At 41.8% G+C, this 23562-nt stretch overlaps 1 protein-coding gene across 4 annotated transcripts in view; it reads right to left on the bottom strand.

Annotated features, from left to right (window-relative positions):
* igsf9ba (immunoglobulin superfamily, member 9Ba) overlaps positions 1-23562 on the bottom strand; it is a 64625-nt gene that overhangs the window by 39901 nt on the left and 1162 nt on the right. For all 4 annotated transcript variants that reach the window (XR_011602487.1, XR_011602488.1, XM_070970864.1 and 1 more), the window contains exon 2: positions 5933-6130. Coding sequence is in view for 2 of the 4 variants with exons in the window: in XM_070970864.1 (XP_070826965.1) it covers positions 5933-6130 (198 nt within the window). In the remaining 2 variants the exon portion in view is untranslated. The remainder of the gene's footprint in view (positions 1-5932; positions 6131-23562) is intronic.

Below are 23562 nucleotides of genomic sequence, written 5' to 3'. Positions count from 1 at the left end.
ATAAATTGGAATTCTAAAAGGAGGAAAATCGCAAGGGGATGAGAGAAGTTCAGGGAAGCAGGCGTGGTGAAATCTTGGGCTGCTAAGCTGTCTGTCTTCAAGCCTCCAGCCCGCTGCTCACATGGCTGCCTCTGACAGCCCGACAGACTAAAACATTCGCCTCTGCTCTGTCTGACGAGTGTTTTCAGATGGAGCATTTTTACAAACTTTGATGTGTAGATGTACTATGAGTGCTGTTTCCTGTTCCCTCAGACTGAGTGTCAGGCAAATATACTGAAGTTGAGGGTGGGCTCAATTGCTCTACGAGCACTGTATACAGTATAAAAGCAAAGGATAGATACCCCAACCTTGTGATTGCTGCCATAGTTGGGGTAAGAAACTGATTTTTTTTTGTTTGTTTGTTTGTTTTCAGCAGAAAATCAATACAGCAAAGAGGAGGAGAGAAGAGCGGGGACTGCAGTCTTGCAGTAAAAGAGAAGCCTGCCTTTAAAAAAAAAGAGTCAGGTCTATTTTTGTCTGGGCATTGAAGTGCTGAGTGGGGTGGGTGATGGCGTGAAGGGTAGGGATCAACCTCAGCTCCCATTTGTCAAAGAGTGAGAGGGTGCTGCTGTAAACAGAGTTAACAGCACTGTATCCACGTCAGGACCGGCCTCCAGGGCATACACCACTTACGCAGCACAGGGCTCTGTCTGCTGTGGAAACAGAGGAGCAAACACCTCGTTCAGATCACAGCGCAAGCTCTGTGAGACAGGAACGCTTTGAGGAGGAAACGCTAAAGATCCAAAGTGACAAAGTTGGCAGACACAATGACGTCCCGAAGTCCCAAAGAGCAACAATTAAAAGAGGGGAATAATACAGCTGGATGTGTAACCCCTGATTAAATCAGCACCAACACAAATACAGTTAACGATGAAGATTTAAGTTACCTGAAAGTCATGTAATCTTATATTTCATCTTGTGATTGTGGAGTTTTCCACCCTATCATACATTTATTTCAGCTTGGTTTATCTAATCGTTATATCAATTTAAATGTCCCACAATATGCACTCAGGGCTGCACTTCATAGTGGGCAGTAAACTGGCTTAAGACGCTTATGAATCATCACTATTTTGCCTCATTACTTTAAGGTGAGGTGTAATTTTTAGATCCATGAATATGACACACTGCATTGCGGGCTAGTTAGCAGGAAATAGTGAACATGCCATGAGCTTTTTTTCTGTGCAAATTTGAGGGCACAACTGTATATAGAGCGTACGTTTCACAGTCAGACTCAGACACTCAAATCAGTCCTAGTTTTAATTTTGAGTCTGAGATTTTGGGAGAGTCTGAGTATGGTACGGTTTCTCCCTCTTGGTGCGAAGAACCACAGAAGTGTCAATAAACCTGTGGCAGAACGGCTGCAAATTAAGCCATCATTGCTGACAGAGACACTGAAATGAAACCCAATATCAACCCCACACAACCTAGCCGGCTAATTTAAAAGAAGCTATACACCGCTTGTATCTGGTTTCTCGTTAATAAGCCACTCTTAACATGTAATCAGCTAATTCAGGCTATTTAAATAGTGTGACGACAACGCTAGCAGTCGGGGGAACCATCCAGAGTGTGAACACTCTCATCACACTGCATGAATTCAGCAATATAAGAATATGGTTATTAATAGTTACTGTTTTTGCTGCTTTCACATCTTGTCAGCAAAAGAGGAAGAACAAGAGAACCTCCCATCAGTCTGACTGGGGAGCGTCCATGCATTATCATTATGACCATTATTATCTATTTTATTGTGTTACATATTTTTAGCTGTTTGTTAATGGTGCTAAGTATCCTTTCAATGTGATTAGAGTTAGTATTTGATTTTGTTTAGATAGTGATGGATTGATGGAGGTTTTGCAGCCATTGTTCTGCTGGTTTGTTGTTGTTTTTGCCTTGTGGGAGATGCTGCAGCTGTCAGGATTTTCCATTATCTCTGACTCGAAATTACAACTGGTAGGCTGAATGTTTTTATGCCACTTACAGTCCACGTGGCATTTCCCTCCCATGACATGTTAAGAAGTTTGCCATGACAAAACGTCTTCTGCAAACAGTGGTTTCATGCTAACTACATGCTAACCTGCTACTTTGCTAGGAGGCACAAGTCAAAAGAAAAATCCACAAAAAGGCCTGGTTTAATACTTTAAACTGTGTGTCCACATACTCATTAACTACCTTGGTCTTTCGATAGTGAGAAAAAAACATAACATTTTCATCAATATCCCGCAGCCTCCTGAGAGGATGATACTGTTTTACATATACTGTACATCCATATTATTCTTGTGCAAGCTGCAGCTAAAGCTGGTGCTAAGAGAGATATGATTTAATTTTCCAACAGCTTATCCCAAAGCGGAACGATCTGACACTAAAATTTCACAAGCTGCACATCTGAATTATTGATTGCGTCATTGCTTGAGTGGGCACAAAAGTAGATGTTTTTAAATGTTGTAATTTCCATATAGCTGCAGGACAAACTGGCAAAATGGTCCAGGATAGATTTTAGTCTGCAAGGAGATTGCAGTGAATTAGAAAGGGAAAACACACAGCTCTAATGAGGAAATCTTGAATTAAATATTAAAATGAATATACTGTAGGTCTGCTAACAATTAGAGAGACTGGAAAGTGAACAATGGTAACACACTGACCCAGGCAAAATGATTGACCCAGAGATGGATTTGCTGAAATCTGCATTGTGAAATACTCTGCACGGTGAAAATATCTGGGTTTGCCCATGCTGTAAGTACAGTATTCATGGATTATCTACTCTGTTTTGGTAGCAGCTGTGTGATGGAATACTGTCACATGTTGTCTATTCACCAATTTCATTCATATTGAGAGATAACAATTCATGGAAACAACCCAAATGAGCTCAGAGACTGCATGGCCCCAAAGAGCATCTCATAAACTACAGTCCAGTGTCATTATCACACTGTCACCATGCACATGCAATCCCCAGAACAAACTTTAATCTATGTAATGAGACTGGCCATATTCATGTTGCATCTGTTCGCTGGTAATTCCTCAACAGTGGACTTGACGCCACATGGCAGAGGCCCACTAGAGCCGGAGTGAGCACAGTGGAGTGTGATGCTGTTTGCAAGGCGCTGTTCGTTCATAGCCTGCTGCTAGTCGGGAGGTTACAGTAAACAGTGAAACGCTCCAGCAGCATCTACAGTAGCCACCACGAAGACAAAAAGCAGGGTTTCCCAGACGGCGAGTTACCACCATTAGCCTTCTTCGCAGTGATGACCCTGCTTGAACAGCCCACAGGGAGGAATTTCAATGAATTCAATATTATTTACACCATTTTCACTCCCTTCATGTCAATAAAGAAAGAATAATCTGTTATTTCCACATTTAGGACACTGGCACTAGGGAGAAGAATCCTGTCTGGCTGTGCTTTGCCTTTAATTCGCAGCATATTACCAGGTCAGGCAGGGGTTTTGTACTTGGTAAAGAGGTGGGAACGGGAAGGGATAATTGTGACCTCGTTCTGACAGCTCACCATCTTGTCACACACACTGAAGCAACATCAGAAGAACCAATTTCCTGCTGCAAGTACTGTGTGTGAAGGCAGAGCATTGTCTAAGGCAGGAGGGAGGGAGAGTTTTGAGGTTGTGTGACACCGCAAAGAATGTGAAGGAAAACACATATTTGGTGTTATCGTGTATAGAGAGTTATGCTAATTTTAAAGCTGCTATAATCAATATTTTCATAGTTACAAAGGATCAAATGTGAAAGGGTTCACTCATTGTGATGAATGTACAAAGAATTATCACCCAACTCTGCGGCGCTTTGCAGCATCTCGGTGTTTTGGTTTCACGGCCCACATCATTACTGTTTTGGTTCTCACCGCTCTAATAACCTACTATACAAGACCTGGCCCAACACCAAACAACAGAGAAACAAAGTTAGCAACAAGCTGGTGAACATAGTGCAGCATTTAGCAGCTAAAGAGTCACATTTTAACCTCAGGAGTTGGTGGATCCCAAAAACAGAGCATAGACAGAGAGTAAATTCACCAGGCGCCCAGCAGCATGAGTTCAAACTAACGGTTTGAAGCCTCATAAAGCCTCTATATCTGCAGGCTGCGTAAATGAACAATTTCAACTTAAAAAGACATACTGTCACACACTCAGCTGCCTGTATATCAGCCACACCTCGCTAAAACTAACGGTGCTGCAATGAATCTGACCATGAGCGTTCAATTTTTGTTTTAGAGAGAATGTGTTGTCATTTTAGAGGATGTAGTTTGTGGTGCAGAACTGCTTCATGCTGACAGGTATTTCGATTATTTTGTCCACTGCATTTATAGCAGTGAGGGTAGGCTAAAAAATAGAAACATGTCTCTGGCAAACTCAGTGCATGTGACAGTTTTCTGTGTTAAAACTGTAAATGTTGAAAGTAATTTTTCAGCTAACTGCCATTCATCAGATTCCCTTCATTCTACAGCATGTGGGTTTTTTGACTACTGTGCTGCACATGCTCTGTGCTGCATTGTCACCAGAGTGCAGGAAAGAATGCATGTACAATGCAGTCATAAATTGCTGAGACACAGTAATTTCCCTCTATATGCACTCAGAGGCAGCAGATGCCCCTGCACCACCCCCGAACACCACGTCAGAACAGAGAGAAGTGCAGTTCAAGAACCAGAGAGGTTTGCAAAGGCAGCCAAGTCTTTCTCTTAGTACTTAAAGGCCTCAGTGTACCGTACTGTGCCTTCTACCTAAAGCCCAAACAGCTGAAGTACTATTCTGAGAGAAAACACACTGGATCATGCTGAAATTGCAGGTCAATCTTCTAAATGAAATAGGATTGGGAGGTACATGTACACAGCAATATGGCTCCGCTGTCAGCCAGAAGCTCATAATTAGGTCTGCGGCTACATAGGGAAATCTATACACTGTACAATCAGAGAAATGTTTACAGAATGATTATTGTTATGCAACACCCTGAAAGTGAAAATATGTACTGACTCGCCATGGTTTGAGACACACATCATACTCTGCTCGAGGGGAAATACTGGCCAGGTTACACATCCGGTTGACAATACCAGTGTCATCTAACGTCATTAAATAATGTGTGGTTACTTAAGATGGTCGGTCAAAAACATCTATGGCTGTTAAAACCAATAAATTAACATAATAATTTGGGTTTTTTTTTTACTGAGTGTTAGATGAGAAGATCTCATGACTGTATGGTGAATATGAAGCTATAGCCCCAAAACTGCTTAGCTTAGCATAAAGACTGCAAACAGGGGGAAACCGCTAGCCTGACTCTGTCCAAACACCCCTAAAGCTCACTCATTAACACGGATTAAACAAACAAGTTATAAAGTGTGAATCAGTGATCTTTAGAAGTGCTGGTAGGTGGATACTAAGCTAAGCTAGCCTGCTCCCGGCTGTGGCTTCACATTTACTGCAGATATGAGAGCGGTATCAAACATCTCATTTAACTCTCTGCAAGAAGGCGAATAAACATATTACCCAAAATGTCAAGCTGCTTCTGTAAATCTGTAAAGTTGTGTGTCGCAGTTTTAATTGCGATTCTTTCCTATAAAATAAAGTTCAAAACAGTGAACATATGAAGCCTGTGCAGAGTGACAAGTGTAGTCTTGGAGTGTGTGGATTATTGTGTTTTAGCCTCCTTTTGTGAGATCATGACATCTTTCCATATTTCATGGTCACTGTTTATCATCATGCTGTCAACTTTGTATCTGCTGCAGTGTCAACACCACAAAGGCCCGCGGATTTACTGTGCCTGGCAACTGAGAGCATCGTGATCCTGATGCATCCCAAGATGCATTCAAATGCTTATTAATTCAGAAGTTTTAAACTAAAGCTGTTACAGATAAAAAAAATGACTTCTCACATCATCTCTGCATCAAAGCCAGGCATCTTACCAGTGTACTCTGGATCCACATGAGGAGGGTAGAAGCGGAAGTTGATGAAGAAGGGGATAGGCACTCCAAACTTGAACCACTCCACCACATAGGGAGGCTGCTGGCCGTCCAGGGGAGGGGACACGTCACACCCCAGGATCACGCTCTCTCCGGCGCGCGCCGTCACAAACCGGGGCTCCTCTCTCACTCCGTGGGCACCTGAGAGGAAGATGAAGCAGCATTTTAAAAGACTTCCATGGAAGGTTAATTTACAAACAATAACTAGGTGGCAATTAAAGGTCAATTAAAGGTGCCTTGGGAGGGAACCCTCCCCCTGCTGCCCAGATATTTTATGTATGCTATGTTTCCACTTTCCTTCCGCTCATTCTCTTCCTTTGTTTCCTCTCTGCAAACATTATGTCACTGATTATAATATTACTGCTGATAGGTTCATGCAGTACAATAACTCTCTCTGTATTTCATGATGTTGCACTGATGTTAAGTGTATTTATTGCACTCCTGTAATGTCGATTAAGACTCATTATTTAATATCCTCTTCGGAAATTAGCCTCTCTAAGTGTTAAGCTAACTGGCTAGCCGAGCTAGCTTGCAGAGTGGAGGAGACACAGGTGAAGTGAAGATAACGTTACTCTAGTTGACGACAACTCATTACGTTCACCTAAGTGCAATAAAAGCTTCCCACCAAGAGTAAATTATTAATGTAATCTGTCCCACCGAAGCAGTCAACCTCAGAGAAACACTGAAAGTGATCAACTAAACTGCTGCACAGTGAATTAAAGCTACACTTTGCTTAAGATACTCATGGCCCACACTGAGAAGGCGGTGCAGATTCTGTGTGGTCGCCACGCACATGGCAAGCCCTCTCCCTCTCATCAGCTTCCTCATCCTTCCACAGAACGGCCTATCATCATCTGTCACCTGCATCTGTTGGTGAGTGTTTTGTGGTTGTGCCATACTGTACTATAAATGAGCTGCCAAGGGGTTCCATTGATCATAGCTGGCTGCCGCTCAGATAAGCTTTACTATGAGCACCACCAGGCCTGGCGTTCAGCCACAAATGTCCAGGCACGCTGCCGAGCGTTGACCTATCAGATGACTGAAAGGTCGGCATACCTGCCTCAGCAGAACGCGCTCTCTGGGAATGGATTTTCTCCAGCTGCCACCCCCGCTTTCATTGAACCGGCTGTATCTCCACCGTCAGAGCAAGCATGACTACCCGCCCTCGCCCGGGGGGAAAATCGCTTCAGGGATCAAGAGACATGCTGACGTATCACTCCGGAGAAACACCAGCTGAATAACTTAACGCTTTCATTAGCAGTATCATTTGCATTAGCAGGGCTAATTTTTACAAGAAGAACAAATAGGTTGGGACTTGGAGGTATTACAGGCTCAAGCAGCACTGGTGTGGCTATCTGTAATGATGCTTCTCTGCTCCATGTTCTACCACCATCACCACTGTATGAAATGTTACACGCCCCCCCGAGCACTCTGCCTTTTCAGCTGTGCGCACTGGAATTAAAACCCAAATATTTTCACCTTGTTCTTCTGTCTGGAAAATGAAACTCCACCCCTGCCATATGTATCACTTAGTGATTGTGTTTACCAGTTTAATCTGCATCATCCTGTGACAGAGTTAATCCATTTTATTCGTTTCAGCCAGCACAGATTCTGGACTGAAACAGAGCAGATTTAATCAAATTACACTTTTTAAAGTGGAGATGTGGTCTGCCAGTTACGGGCCTCAGTCCTGGAATCTGCTTTTGCTAATGTGCCTCTTTGTTAAGAAGGGGAAAAAAAAAAATAGCTATGCTACCGAGGCTACTGAGCAACACAAATGAAACGCATGTGCATGACTCAATGAAGCACACATGACCAGCACGGGAATACAAAAAGCTGCATGAGTCTGAAGGCTGACCTAAAACAGGATTAATACCCAACAAACACGCCATAAACATTAGAAATAAGAAATCCCACAGTGGAGCTGATTGACAACTACAAGCCACAGAGGGCTGTGCATGAAAGAAAGAACAAAACAACATGAGCTAATTTGGATCATCTAAATCTGTTATAAAGCAGCATTTTTCATTAAAAGGAATTATGAAATTGAGGGGAGTCAGTGTTTGATGAAGCACAGTGCAGCGTGTCAGAGCGCATAAAGACTGCTGAGACTGTACGAGCGGGGAGATGACTGTTGCAGAGCGCTTCTGCAGGCATGACGATCTGCCCTGCAACCTGCACAAAACCATGACCTTTTAATGCGCTTCTGAGGAAACCTGTCCCATCCAGTTACAAGCACAACAAACTCAGAAATCTGCTAAACTAATCCTTTCAGGCTCGCAAAAAACCTGAAATTCACACCTGAGCATGCTCCACTGCAGCCTTGTTTAAAAAAAGATTATAATAACCCCTTTCGACTCTTTATGCAGGGCTTGTGCCGAGGCATGTGCTCTGAATTTAGTTTTTATTAAATGCAGGAAAAGTCCAACCGATTTGAATTTGAGATCAGTGAATCCAAAAGTTGTTGCCTTAAAGCAACAGTTCAATATCAAAAACAAGACCACATTTACATTAACCGCATTTTCATTAGAGCTCGACCCATAAACCAGCCAAGTCAATATATATCAGTCAATATTAGCTCATTGAAGACATACAGCATATCAATATTTGCATGTATGTCTGCTGATTAATAACAAGAAATTGCAGGACAGAGCATAATTAGTTTTGAGGTCACTTGGACACAGTGTCAATTTACTATGTAGCTTCAGAAAGAAGTTCTTAAGAAAAAACAAATCTATTGGATCAAGATCGAGATTGTGGTGTGTTATTTTTAAAACATTAAAATCGGCTGATATATCATTATTGGATTTTTTTTTTTAAGTATCACCCTCGAGAATCCACTATCTGATGGGCTTTAATTTGAAGATTACTTTTTTCAAGCGCAAGAGAAAAGCTGTTCGCATTGAAATAGCCTATTAAAAGTCCTGTTATGTTGCAGCTGTGATGCAACACAGCTCAAATATATTCCGATACATCTGAACACGGTCTGAGAGACCGAGGACGGACGAGCCGCTGTGGATTTTCAGGAAACACGTAGGTGCACCTGACCACGGGTGTTGGATAACAAATTATGGTCGAGACATCGAGTGTCTTTTGTCTTTAGTTCTGGCTTGTGCTGGAGCTTTCAGAAGAAAACAGGGAGCGGGCTCCCATCCATAATGAAACACACTGGACACATTGTTTGGTGTGAGTAAGTAGAGTCACTTGACATGAAGCACAGGCTCAAACCCTGCTGCTGAAATCCATTGTTTTCTCTGCAGACAGTTCAGGTTGCAGAAGTTTAGCCGCTCGTGTTTCTGGCTGGCATTATTTTTGGATCCCGGTGGGGTTGGCAAGTGTTGGATAGAGAAAAAAGACTTTAAAGACTTAAGATTATATAGGAGGGATAATAATTATCCGATTCCTTTATGGGATCTTCATGAGGGGACAATCAGCACGGGCTTGGTCGCCGCCTGTGCCTTTTTCATTTCCTTAATGGAAACACGGTGACCCTGCAGGGTTTATGGGGGCTTATTCAGGAGAAAATATATATGCCCCCAACAAGACATAAATGTTATACAAGAGTCCATGCTTGAGATGGCCCAAATAAACAGTAGTACAGATATAAAGGGATCAATACAGTTAAGAGATGATGGCAATTCATGATTGCTCTGGCACTGTAAATGTCAGCTGAACTCAAATGAAGCTGCAGAGTGAAGGCTGAAACCCGCCAAACACGCAGAGGTAGAAATCTGTTGAGTAAGATCTGCATAAATCAGACAGCTAATAAATCCAGGAGACTAATATGTTTTATGTATCTATCCTCCGCATAGAGTGGATTTACGGCCATGATCATGAATTCCTGAAGGGTAACAATTCAGTCACCTGCCAGATAAATCATCCACACGGCAGGCACTTCATGTACAAAAGGAAAATACAGAGGGGATAATTCCTCATCGTCTGGCAAAGGTTAAACAGGCGGTGCCACAGTGAGTTAGTCAGTTTCTAACATTACTGATTAATCTGCTGATTATTTTCCCTATGAATCATTTGATATACAAAACGTAAAACTGGAGTGAACAGCGTGACGTCTAGAAAATATCTTGTTTTGCAGTCAAAACCCCTGAAATATTCCATCATTTCCAAACATATGAGACTTTGTTTTCCAACCTTTAGGCTCCCGACTACTTAAAATAAAACAGAGTCTGTCTATTTTATCAAGTGTCTTACATTTTCAGTACTGTGTCATGCATATAAAGTAACTACGCCTCGTATACATTTCCAAACAACAGGGCAAGTCCAAAAACTGAGAAACAAATGAAGCACATTTCATGATCACGCTCATAAAAAACACACACTGTGTAGTAGTGGAGAAGGCAGAATGAATACTGATTGAATAATCTGTCTGGCATTCAAAGTTAGCAACATCACAACACAAACTACTCCTGCAGATAAACAACATCTCCACCTCCTTAAATTCTGAGTAAAGCTCTTTTGCCCGTGGCCAGCTGTGTGATTTACTCCACATAAACACCTTCTTATTTATCCTACTCTCTGCCATTTGGACTAGACGATCCCACGGTCGGATCTCTCCACCTTCTCGTACTGATCCCGGTGCCCAGCTCATGCCTCTCTGAACGACCATAATTGGGAGCAAATCTACGAAGCCCCAGAAAACCTTGTATAGCTCTAATCTGTGTGGTCTCTATAATGTTAAACCCCCTCCCTGCAGCGCAGAGCTGGGTGTATGTAGAACAGCTAACGTCATTATGTACTTTCAGTTTCTTAATGGCTGATCCTTCAGCTCTCAGAGTCATCAAGGGACCCAACTGCAACCGCACAGGTCTCAAATGCATAAAGAGAAGGCAAGCATTTATATGCACTAACATACATTACAACATGGATTCTACGGTGACTGAGGCATTGAAATGCATTTACGTATTTAGGTTTTGTGTTGCTTATTGCTAGATTCAGACTCAGACAGTAAAATGATATCATCAGCTTATAATAATTTAACTTCATCCGAGTATACGCCTCAATTAGCTTCCTAAATTTTAAGGACTCATTCAGAAATATGCAAAAGGAGTCACCGAACATCCAAAAATGTTCCCCTGCTTCCTTTAATTTAAAGGCGAGTCAACAAACATGCAATCTTCTAATAGATGATATTAAATGATCAATACAGGTTTATTTCTTTAGAAATCTGTTCTGCACAAGTGAGCCTGTTGTTCAGTATATTAGCTGTTTAACTTAACACTCATCAGAACAGAGAAAAGCAGCGAATCCTCACATAAGAGGCTGGAATTTGATCAAATATTTGGTGTTTTTGCTTGAAAAATGACTTCAACGATCAATCGATCATCACAGTAGTTGGCAGCCATTTTTCTGGCAATCCTGACTAATCGCTGCAGCTCCAGTGAGAACTTTGTAACAGCTCACTTCATCAATAATCAGAATAATCTTTATTTACAGAATATTTGTCCGAGCGTGGCTTTCCAGTGTTTTGTGGGATAAAAACTGTTAGCAAAGCACAAATGGGAACACAAATATTAACTGAGCCAAGCAGCCAAAGAAAAATGTTTACTGATACACAAAATGTGATGTAACAAAAACCAATAAGAGACATCTGTTGGAGGTCAATAAACATCTGAGCGGAGCAGCACATGAATCATCGCAGCAGAACAGCCGGGGCGCGCGGGGTTAAATCCGCAGGAGATTTCAACTCCGAGTGCTTTTCAAGTGGCAGCGGCTGAAAATGGCTCTCGCACGGAAAGCACACCACACTGTACTTTCAGTAATGATCACAGATTTGTACAGTAAATAGACTCTCAAGCCAATTTTGGGGGCAATAATCAGGCAGAGCAGAGCCGGCGAAATGTTTTCACAGCAATGACGTCCGATGACACACTGAACAAAACTGTGGAAAAATATGAAAACTGGGGGAGTTCAATGAGACACAATTTGAGACCAGCAGCGCTTGGATTTTCTGGTGCGGGCCGACACCGGCGCAATATTTCACCCAGTAAAACTAAAATCTAATATTTACCTCATGCTCGGATTTGATTCAGCGAATGAGCGAGGGCAACCATTGCTCACTGCAGCTCGGGATTTTGTAAAGGATACATCAAACTGCGAGCGCGCCTCACTGCGATGAGGATATGAGCGCTGCTTTATGCCGGACGGAGCTCTGGATGTGGAGGATGTAATGGAATATAGACTGGACGGAGGCTGGAGAGAGGAGCTCAAGGACGTGCAGCCACTGGGCTGGATGGGCCACTGACAGGGCGGTAATTGAATGCCAGCCTGCATGTGCTGAAGGTCACATCAGAGAATGGCCTGCGTGTGTGTGTGGTGGTAGTGCTGGGGATATGCCTGTGTGTATCTGCACGTCTGTGTGTTAGTTCAAGTCTGTGAAATTCAAATACGCACAAGGTAAAGTACGATAGAAGAGAGACTGTCTGAAAACAGAGCAGAAATTCAGACAGCGAGCACGAGCGTCCTGCTTTTGATCACATGCAGGATATGATATTCACCCGGTTATTCATCATTGTAATGTAATCTAACACCTCAGCAGTTTTGGGATGAACCTAGTTTGGTTTCTAGTTGCATTTACCAACATGCTAGATTTGGCTTCTCCTCTGATCAGCAGTAATGAAAGAGAAGAGCGATAACACCATTTTTTAATAACTTACTCCAGTTTAAGACGCATCTGTGTGCAAAATTAGAAACCTAGATGACGGATAATCACAGTGGCTCAGTTGTTAGGATGTGTACCATGCTGTTTTTGGTTGTGTGTGTGTATATATGTACTCTATATATATCTCAGTGGTGAAAAGCGTGAATACGTGAACACAGACAATAAAAAATACACAGAAATAGACAAAGGAAAAAGGCTTACAAGCAACACGTCCCATAATGTGTACATTCAAAATGGGGGAAGCATGACAAAACCTAAAAAAATCTATATTTATAATGGAAAGAGAAACAGCACTGGGGGGGCCCAGGCAGAGGTCACACAAGTACACAGTATAAGGCTGATCTGCTCGGGGTCGCACTCAGACCCTTTGGAGAGTCCTGAAGCCTAAAACCCACATTGTTCTGCAGGTTCTGTTCCAGAAATGATCTGTGAGGGATTGTTTCGCTCATATGATGAAGCCTTGGGGAAGTTTCACTCAGATCTTTACTCTCTGCCTTACTGCTTTTCCTCCTCTCCAGGTGAATTTCTGTTATTTCCACTTCTTCTCTGTCACTTTCTCTTCCACCAAGTTTCCACCAGCCACCTGCTGGCTTCACTAGACCACGAGAGATCCTGTCCATCATCTCACATCTCCAACTACTAAAGTGCCAAATTCCATTTATTATTCCACATATTTTACATTTCATGCTTTAAAAAGATATCTCTCAGTCCGGCAAATAGGCTTCCGCGCACAAGGCCGTATTCAGCAGACAAGACAACGACCTCACTGTCCCTGCGTTAACTTTTGCACCGGAACAATGGAAGATAGATTTGGTCTCTTCATTATTTAGCCCTCTTTAATGGCAAAGTTCCCTCCTCAGACAAGCAATGCTCAGTCAGGGATGCAACGGATGTGCTGACACCTGCTCGAACACCCAGCGAGGAGAGAGAGAGAGGGGTGTGTGAAATGGGCTTGGCTTGCCAAAGGCATAAAGGGTGAACCAACATTGCTGGGCACTGCACTGCACTGCCAGAGGTGCGCATTACAGGGCATCTTTGGCAGGAGCTGTAAAGCTCAGAAATTCCTCAGTCCGGCCATGAGTCAGTCATTTTTTAGATGAGTTATAACTGCTTTAGCTGAGGTGTTTTAAATTAATTACACAAAGAGGCGTATTGCCGCTAACAGCTCATATTAGTGCTTTCGTGTGGCTTGTCTAATTACAGCTGGTTATGGGACTGTGTTTATTCAGCATCAATAAATCATACACAACAGTGTGAGAGAACAATTCAAAGCAACACAGAGCTCCTATACGTGCTCTGCTCAGACGTCCACAGGATGACATCAGCTCCACACACCGATCAGCGTATCCGCTCCCATATAATTCCCATTTGCTCATTTCCCCTTTCTACTGCACGACTCTCTCGTACATAAACACTCGAGCTGCAGCTCAGAGCGACGCAAAGTGAGCTCGGTGTGGATTCGACTCTTATCTCTGGAAATAAGAGCTTCTCTGGCAGATGCATGTGTGTGTTTCCCCTCAATAGAGGAAAGACAGGACATATTTAGGAGTGAAAAGTTCCTTTCAAATGCAGGAAACGGGTTCCTGATTAAAGACGGATTCAGTCTAAGCGTAATAGTATTCAGAGGAAAGACAAAAATAGCATGAGCATTATGAATACTGCAAAATGTCAGTATAACAGTGCTGACATCAGCCTCTGCAGTTACTGCATGCATGTTTAAAAAAGTGCATTATTATATGGTTAATTTCATTTTTTCTTAACCCATTAGCAGCATTAGCATCATTTCCTTTTTCTCTTTGAAACACTGTTTTGCTTCTTTTTAAGCACTTTCTAACACTTTTGAAGGAAACTTTATAAAGTTAATACAACTAACAATAAAAATCTAAATAATACTCAAATTGTGTTTTTAACCATTTGGCAAACAAAAGCAGAATTAGATGCTACAGTCATTATTTGGTCACCATATTATCATATAAATGTTTTTAAAGTCCCACCATGCATGAAACTGTGGTACAAGATCTATAAATGCTGCATGTACTGCAAAAAAGTCCTACAAACTACAACTACGTGATTTTGGCTCTGTGTATCCATCTGTCTCTCGTGTTTTATTCTGTCTACTTTCTCAGGACTATCAGAGCTTTTATATCTAAGCAGGGCTGCATCTAGCAATTATTTCCATCATCAGTAATCTTTAGTACTAGTATAGTGTCTATAAAAGTTTGTAAATTTGCAAAAAAAATGTCCACTTTTTATGAATTGAAAGGTCTAGAGCATCTGTACATATCTACTTCTTTTCACACAAATTGCAGATGTGGATCAGTCTAAAACAGGGATTAAATGTAGTCGACGACCATCTGAAAAGGCAGATTCCCTGTTTCAGCAGCAGTCTGATTCGGCGGGAGTGAAGGAAGCTCAGTGCAGTCTGACGGCTCATTAGCCATTTTTCAAACAGACAAACCTCCATCAACCTGGAGGGCCTTCATCCAGACTCACTGCAAGGAACAATTAATGATCCACTGAGCAGATTCAAAGACATGACCATCCTCACGAAGAAGACTCTGCCGCACCTCCTTTAATGAAGTGTCTCGATATTATCTGTCCGGTCCGGCACAGTCGAACTGATGAGAGATCCTTATCTGCAACTCCCAGGCCTGAGATAATCAGGAGGAGTCAGTGGCTTCTCCTTCTGATCAGAATCCACCACACCACATCCAGTTTTATTGACTCTGATCAGATCGTTTCTCAATCAATGACTCAACTCCTCCACAGCATCCAACCAGACTGAGGACTAAATATATTATAAAATACTATTCTATATATGATTTGTCTACACCATACTCATACTATACTATATCACATTTCATATTCTCTGCTATCTACTGCACTATATATCATGCTACGCTATATTACTACATTTCACATTATATTTTATATCCCATACTTATTTTTTTTGTTACTTTCGCCATATATCCACATTTATTTCTGTCCTAGTGTTGCTTCAACACCTGAATTTCCCTCCTGGGGCTCATTAAAGACTTATCTACATCAATTTCAAATCCTCATATCTAAATGTTAAAAACATAAGCATCTTATACAGTATATGAGACATACTGTATATCCCTGAGGCTGAGGTTTGTTCAACTGGTTGAGATTCAAGAGATGAACTTCATGGATAAAAGAAACTCCACCAGACAAACCACAGTCTCCAGTGTGGAGGTCACACAGTTTGCACAGACAAACCATCCATCCAGCCTCCTCCCTAACACCTTTTAGGGCGGTATAACAACATTACACCCCTTCCACCTTTGCTTCTGAGAAACAACAGCCATTATTTGCAGAGAGGTCCCACAGTAGGTTGTTGTGAGACGCAAGACGATCTTCTGGAAGCTCAAGAGAAAGTTTATCTTCCCTTGCAAGGGAGGAATTCACCCTGTGGGGCGGGTGCATGATGTGGAGTTGTGCCCGTTTGTAATTTATCATTTTATTTCTAATATTTTGCAGGTTTAAGAGCTAGAATAATGAGATTTTTCTTTTTTTTTATCTACGAGCATGTCGGCTAATACAAATGTCACATTGGCAACGGGATAAAAGTACAATTATGTGAAATAAGTTCAACGTACTGAAAGTGTGACTGATGCACACCAGACTTTCTATTATTCAGTGGGGAGAAAATGAATATTAAAAAAGCCACATTTCACTCAGATTTATTCCAAGTAAAATTCTCAGCGTGACTCACAGACAGGCCATGAATGCTGAACTGTAAAGTACAAAACTTTCAAAGAAAACTTCAGAGTCTGAGTCATGACCTCAGTGAATGGCACTATATAACCTGAATCACATCACAGTGAACCACTGACTACTGTTTTTCTCCCAGTTGAAATCACTGCAATTCTCCATCTAATCATTAAGTTCATTTATCGGTCGGCTGCCTGATCAATTGCAGGTCTGCACATATTTATTCTCTTCAGCTGCATGATAAGACAGATAGACTTTACGGCACAGCTCATATAACTGGACCTGCGGTAAGTGTAACATCAACACAATATCATATTTCACTTATTATAATCAGCGCTGCATGCTCTCAGAGAGATGATGATCTAGTGGCTGGGAGAGCAGCCCATCCAACCAGAACCACATGATCTGAAAAACTGGCTTTCCCAGAATGCTGCAGGCTTTGTTAGCAAGGAGACTCCGCTGGGACCGGACTGGCTGAGGGAGGAGAGGGGAGGAAGGGAGGGGGCATCACCAGAAAGAGCTGGCACATGCCCAGTGCTGAGAGTCTGCCGTCCACAGCTTGAGCACAGGCCCTTTGCTAAGCTCATTACTAAGCTTTACTCTTATGAGTGAGAGCGAGAAAGTGCAGCAGTGAAAAATGTGAATAAGAGAGATGAAGTTGCACCGTTTGTCTGCAGGAAAATGATGAACTGGCTGGACTGACTCGTTTCAGAACAGCTTGGCGGGCGAGTTGAAGCATCAGTCGGGCAAATTTAAATAAACATACTTAAGAAAACTGGAAAGGCGAGAAGAGAAATGACACAATGCTGCCAAAAAAATGAAGATCAATAATGACATCTGTGTGAGGACAGTATATTGACGCTCTGAGGAAACAGGAGGTTAAATTAGGGTTTTATTGAATGCAGTTTGTGATGTTTTGCATGAGCTGATGAGAGCTTTGAGCTGCTGAGCGCCGTCATCCACCAGCAACACAGACCTGCCTCAGATCTCCACCTTTTATTTTTTATTTTTGGGTATTTTGGGATATTTCGAGTGGAAAGTGGCGAACTACATTTACACAAGAACTGAGGTACTTGTACTTTACTTGAGTATGCTACTCAATAGTGCCACTCTACTATATTTCAGTAGTTTTTACTCCACTACAGTTATGTGACAGCTACTGATCCATTTCAGACTAAACAATAATCTACATCAGTTCGTAAAACATGATCATTTCTACAGAAATTACAGTAAATAACGTAGTTAAAATTAGCTCCACCTCGACTACTTGCAACAGTAAAATGGTGCTCACATGTTCATACATCAGTAATATTAATGAAATAATGTAAAATATACATAATGTCACTCTGATTGCATAATGAGTACTTCTACTTTTAATACTTAAGATATATTTTGCAGCTAATAAACTGAAGCAACATTTTTAATGCAGGACTTTTAGTTGTAGTGGTTGTATTTTTACATTGTGGTTTAACTACTTTTACTTAAGTAAAGGTTTACTTGTAGCAGACCTGCGTCACACACAGTTCAGGGGTGCTACCATCCACTACTACCTGCTATTAATCCATTCACTGCATTAGTCAGCACAGAAAATATGTTGTGCGCAAACAAACGATCATGAACTACAAAGAGCAAGTACTTATTTGTCTTGTTACAACAGTGGTTACTTGTGTTGGCATAAGGTACTCAGCAGTGTACTCAGCAGTGTACATTGCTAGTTGACACTGCTTTGTGCATCTGATGCACTGCAGAACTGTTAGTGTTTTATAAATGTGGCATCTCATCTGCTCTTCATTCCAGATGCAGACACACACACACACACACACACACACACACACACACACACACACACACACACACACACACACACACACACACACACACACACACACACACACACACACACACACACACACACACACACACACACACACACACACACACACACACACACGTACAGCGAGCTGCACACCAGTGTGAGCTTCAAAATGAAAGCACAACTTTTCCATCTTTTCGGCTGTCTTGCTCCTTCCAGCATGGAGTTGTGTGATGTGTTGAAGTTGTTATATACATAAGACACCATATATAAAATGAATGTCAAATCCATAAACATGACAAACCAGGAATGAAGTTACAACCAACTGCATTCTTCAAGGACTATGTTTTCCTGCATTCATTTGCAGCATTGACTGCTTATAAACAGAACTGACCCAACCTCTGCAACCCTGTGGCTCTGCATCACTTAGTGCCCATCACCACGCTGTAAACACGGCAGCACTGCCCGGGCCTGCAAGAGCTCTTCAGGTTCAAGAGGGCTTTGATTCTTATAGACACTGAAGGCCAAACAACTTGACATGAACTGAAATTGAATTTACTTACATCAATCAGAAAAATGCTCTTTACAAAGAGAAGATCTTCACGAAAACAAACATTTCCATTCAATTGTTGCAGTCTTATGAGGAGTGTGTGACTTCTTGACAATTACAGAAAAGCAGTCATAACACAAAGCATCAGTGAGTTGCCTTGAGGCAGATGTTTTAAGGAGGACAAACGTGTCCCTTTCCCGTATCATTAAAACTTTTGAAAACACTGCAGATGTTAGACAAATTAAAACACTGCTGTCAAAACATTTCCTCCACATTCTCACTGGAAATCAGCCTCACACAATGTCCCAGACAGTTCCAACATCAAGACAAAAACTGAAGACAGCCCATTCTCTCTGAACCACCATCTGATGCTGGACTCCAGACACAGTAGGAGGGCTTCCAGACGCTGCCTCGGCACTACTTGGAGGCCTCAGATATGTGAGTGGCAGTTTTGACACCTTCACAAAATACTGTCTGCTCCTATATATCGCCGTCTTTGAAGAAGCGCGCCTTCAGAAGAAACCCAGCGACAAGAACAAGTGTGCCAAGCCACGGTTCACAAGGGAGCTCCAGATCCATGCGAAACATCAAGAAGGAGGCTCACAAGAAGGGAATTACAGATGGATACCATCTGGCCCAAAGCCAGTTCAACAAACGCTTAAGAAACACCAAGTCCCAGCACAGGACCTGAGAGGAGAGTCAGTCTGCCATCAGCGAGTCAAGCTGAAAATAGTCCTTCAAATACACCACTCCCCGACACTTGCCAATGACATTTAATTACTTCTGTATTGCCATCAGCGTCCCTCTTGCATCACCTTGATTGGTTGCCAAGTCACCGTTGACTTTGTTGAACTAACCTCGAGTCTCCCCGACCATATGTTGCCTCCCCAATGGGCACTTGGCACAAGAAATCTTCTTTGACCGTCCATTTACTGTGACTGATTGCTCATACCTGAGCTATTCTGTGTAAATCACTGACTGATTAAATGGTTGTAAAAGGAGACCGACAGCACGAGGTAAACATTTGAAACCAGTGATCCATCGACTCCACTTATTTAATTACATTTTCTGAGGAGTTTCTGTCATTAGGTTCCTTGTTCTGTATGAACAATTGAATTATTATGTCAGAAAGTTGTGGACTGCATCGGCTCTCTATAATCTTAAAAGTTTGTGATTGACTGGATTCATTTTTTTCTAATTAATATTCACTCTCAAAAGTTGCAACTTGTTTTCCACTTTTTATAAAGTTTAATTCATTCTCTAATCCACAGGCTAATACAACAGCTCAGTGCAAAACCCAACACTTCCAGCGCGCGCCAAGAATAAGAAGACTGCCAAATTCATGAGATTGTTGACAAGGTGCAGGCGAACTTGTCGGGTGCAGGGAACAAGGCTGTTAACCACACGTTTAGACTGAAAACAGCTTTGTGTTTAAAAAATGCAATTTGCTGCGTTGGTGGGGGCGTATTGTTTCAGAAACGAGCTCCAGGAAGGCTGGTTTGAGTAACAGATGCATGAGTTTGAAGGCTGATCAGATGCCAAAACAACGCACAGTGGTTTATAATACTATGAGGACGGGTCTTACAGCCATTGAAAACTTTCCTCCAGTGATGTGCACCTGCCTGTATTGGATTGGCCAATGTAACACTGTGCCAGCTGACACTGCATTTTGTACAATTGTGCAAAAACATTGGATTCCCTAAATGAACTCGGGGGCTTACCTTGTATCTGTCTCATGATGTGATGATAACCCTGTGCATACTGTAGCAATGTTTTTACCTCTAACGCACCAGCAGCCAAACAACAAAAAGCCCCAGAGGTGTGTCTATGTTTCAAATGCATTTTACCTGCACTACATTTGTGAGTAACCGCGACCTGAAGCATGCTTTTACACTTTGGGTCTATTTTCTTCCACTTTACAAGCATAACTACAGTGATTTTGCGTTGGGTTCTGTCAAAACACGGGTGACCCACACTTAACACTGTGCCTGAATGCATCCTCAGAAGGAGCACAGGAAGCTGCTGCTCTGCTAACATGCTGCTCACACTAAGCCTCCTGTGTAGAAAGAACGCAACGTGAATTCTTTAGCCATTCATGTACCAAACACAGACATCTGCACAAAAGGCCAATCGCCACGTAAACCTTTCAGCGGATACGATCCGCTGCTTCAGCTGTCTTTATCAGGCAAATCTGTCAACACAGATGATGATCTGTGTGAAAATCTGGACACCCTCGGCTTGTATGTCTGGATTCTGTCCACAGACTTCACCTTCCACTTTCAGCATCATCCTGCCAACCACGAATAATCCCAGCTAAACTTGATCCAGTTAGGTTTTCAATTTCCCTTAAAGATGAAAACATTTCATCCATCTGGGACTCTACTTGTCAGACAACTCAGTATAACAATGCAAGTGTCAGTGGATGGTTCCTGTAGATAGCTATACTTCGTATAACAGCCATGACAGCTGCAGTCAAAACTGACGGCTTAAAGTTTCCTTTTTATTCCAGTTCAACAGACACAAATGTAATTAATTCATAATGTCATTAAACAGAGAAAGACCAAGTGAATCCCCACATTGGACAGGCTGTGACAATGTTTGACATTTTCATTCGCTAAATGACTTAAATAATGACTCGACTATCAAAATTGTCAATATTTAACTATATGTCGCTCCTTGTACATTGATAAATGTGCTTACACTTCCATTTTCAAACTCGCCCTGTTTGCAGATGACACCACCTTTATGGCCACCAGGTGTTTGGATGGGCAGAATAAGGCCTGCATCAAATCACATAAGAGCTAACATCATCTGCAGGTCTTCTATGCTGGGTGTTAATATGTAGATTCACAGCTTAAGCAGGACTGTGTGCTATAAAGGAAATATTAGATTATGATATTTTACCTTTTTCAAGATGTAACAGTTCCTAACTTTCAAAGCAGCTCAAGATGTAGTATTATCTGAGTGTGTAAGTTGAAATTACAATACTGTGATGTCTTAATTCAATGAAAATGTTACTCTGTCGCTTTATCCAAACATAGTCCTAATATTTCCTTAATGTGAAATTTTATGCTTATTGAATTGTGACTAAATACTGGCAAGGCTAATTATTATACATGAAATGTTTCAGGAAATTTAAGCATTTCTGAAATTGTCTCTAGGGAAAGTCAAACATGTCTTGCCCATGCTGACTCATCTCTCACGCATCTCTTTTGATTTATGTTGAATGGTACCTTGACTAGACTTGATCTGACCAGAATCTTTTATGCATGAGGCAATGGGAAAAAAAAATTAAATCATGTTATCAGTGCTCTTACCTCCAGACCTGACAATGGACAAGCCATCAAACTTTTTTTGATATAATATTTTCTAATTGGCAGATAAGGGTTGGGTGTGGCCCATCATTTTATTAGTATGATATCCAATCCAACAGGATGGGATCATACTGGCTCTCAGTGGAGACTGTAAGTGCTGAAACAGCTGACATGCATATCACCAGCCTTTGGCTTGCAGCAGGAAACCATGTGGTCTGCAGCTTGCTATCACAGAGCAGGTGTATCAAGATTTCCGCGACCATGACTTAAAGCAATAATTCGGCATTTGGGGAAATATATGCATTCATTTTCTTGCTGACAGCAAAGACTGATACCAGTCTCATGTCTGTAACCATGAAGGTGGAGCCTGGGGCCAGTTAGCTTAGCTTAGCACAAACACCTACCATTGTTGAGCGTACTGATCAGCATGTAATATTTTGCTTGTTTAATTAATTAAATTTTAAAAAAAAAAGATAAAGTGAAAGAACACAGTTTATTGGCCTAGAAAGTGTCAGCTGGTTTCCTTACCAGGAAATAAACCAAGACACCAGCGTAAGACCCCGTAATACAAAACATTTTTGTTTGTGCAATCACATTTTGTATGGATTAAATAAATGTGTTAATTAGTGAGCTATGGAGATGCTGCTGGGTTGATTTACACAAATTGGGACAGAGCCAGGCTAGGTTTCCCCCGTTTCCAGTCTTTGTGCTAAGCTAAAACAGCCTGCTTGTTGTAGGTTCGAGTAGCACGACACCGAATAAGCTTATTTCCTAAAATGCAGAGCTTGACCATTAAAAAAGGAAGAAGAAAAAAAAAGCTCATATTTGACGTACTGTGACTTCTTTTCTGGTGTATATTCTTTACTTGGTACCTTGTACACATCTTTCCTCAGACTGTCAATGAACTATGCTGCAATTAATGTATACAACTAAGCATTTAAGACATTAAAATGGCATACTTATTGTCAAAAAAAACAGGAAACTCTGAAGACAGAGGGGTGTGTTGTCCTTATCATTAGCAAAAGGGGATGAAAAATGAGACACAGTTAGTGTTAACATGCATTTCTCTGTAGCACCAGACTGGGTCCAGACACTACATTCTGGGACACTGTAACAGAAGAAGTAGACCAGCTCTCATTTGTAATTACTAGCAGACTATGTTGTGATTTGTGACTCTCCGGTGCAGCCTGGAAGCCTATTCAAAAGTAAATCACCGTCAGTGCAGTGCCGATACCAGACAACACCTCTGAGTCGACATTATTAAGCCACATCTATGCCTTCATAAAATGGAGAATTTCTGCCTTAAACAATCGCACCCGTGAGAGGTTCCCTGTTCCTAAATCAGGCGTGTTTCCCTGCGTAATTAGAGGAAGTTTTTGCATTTTGCTGGGCTTGGAGCTGGCTGTCATCACAGGAGGAGCCAGACCTGTGAGCAGACCAGTTTTGACTGGGTATGTGGGGTCATTGGGATCAGTTACCAAGCGA

Source organism: Chaetodon trifascialis, chromosome 9, assembly GCF_039877785.1.
Source record: "Chaetodon trifascialis isolate fChaTrf1 chromosome 9, fChaTrf1.hap1, whole genome shotgun sequence".
Taxonomy (NCBI): Eukaryota; Metazoa; Chordata; class Actinopteri; order Chaetodontiformes; family Chaetodontidae; genus Chaetodon; species Chaetodon trifascialis.
The sequence above is the reverse complement of the archived record's forward strand: the minus strand, read 5'-3'. Positions and strand labels throughout refer to the sequence as shown.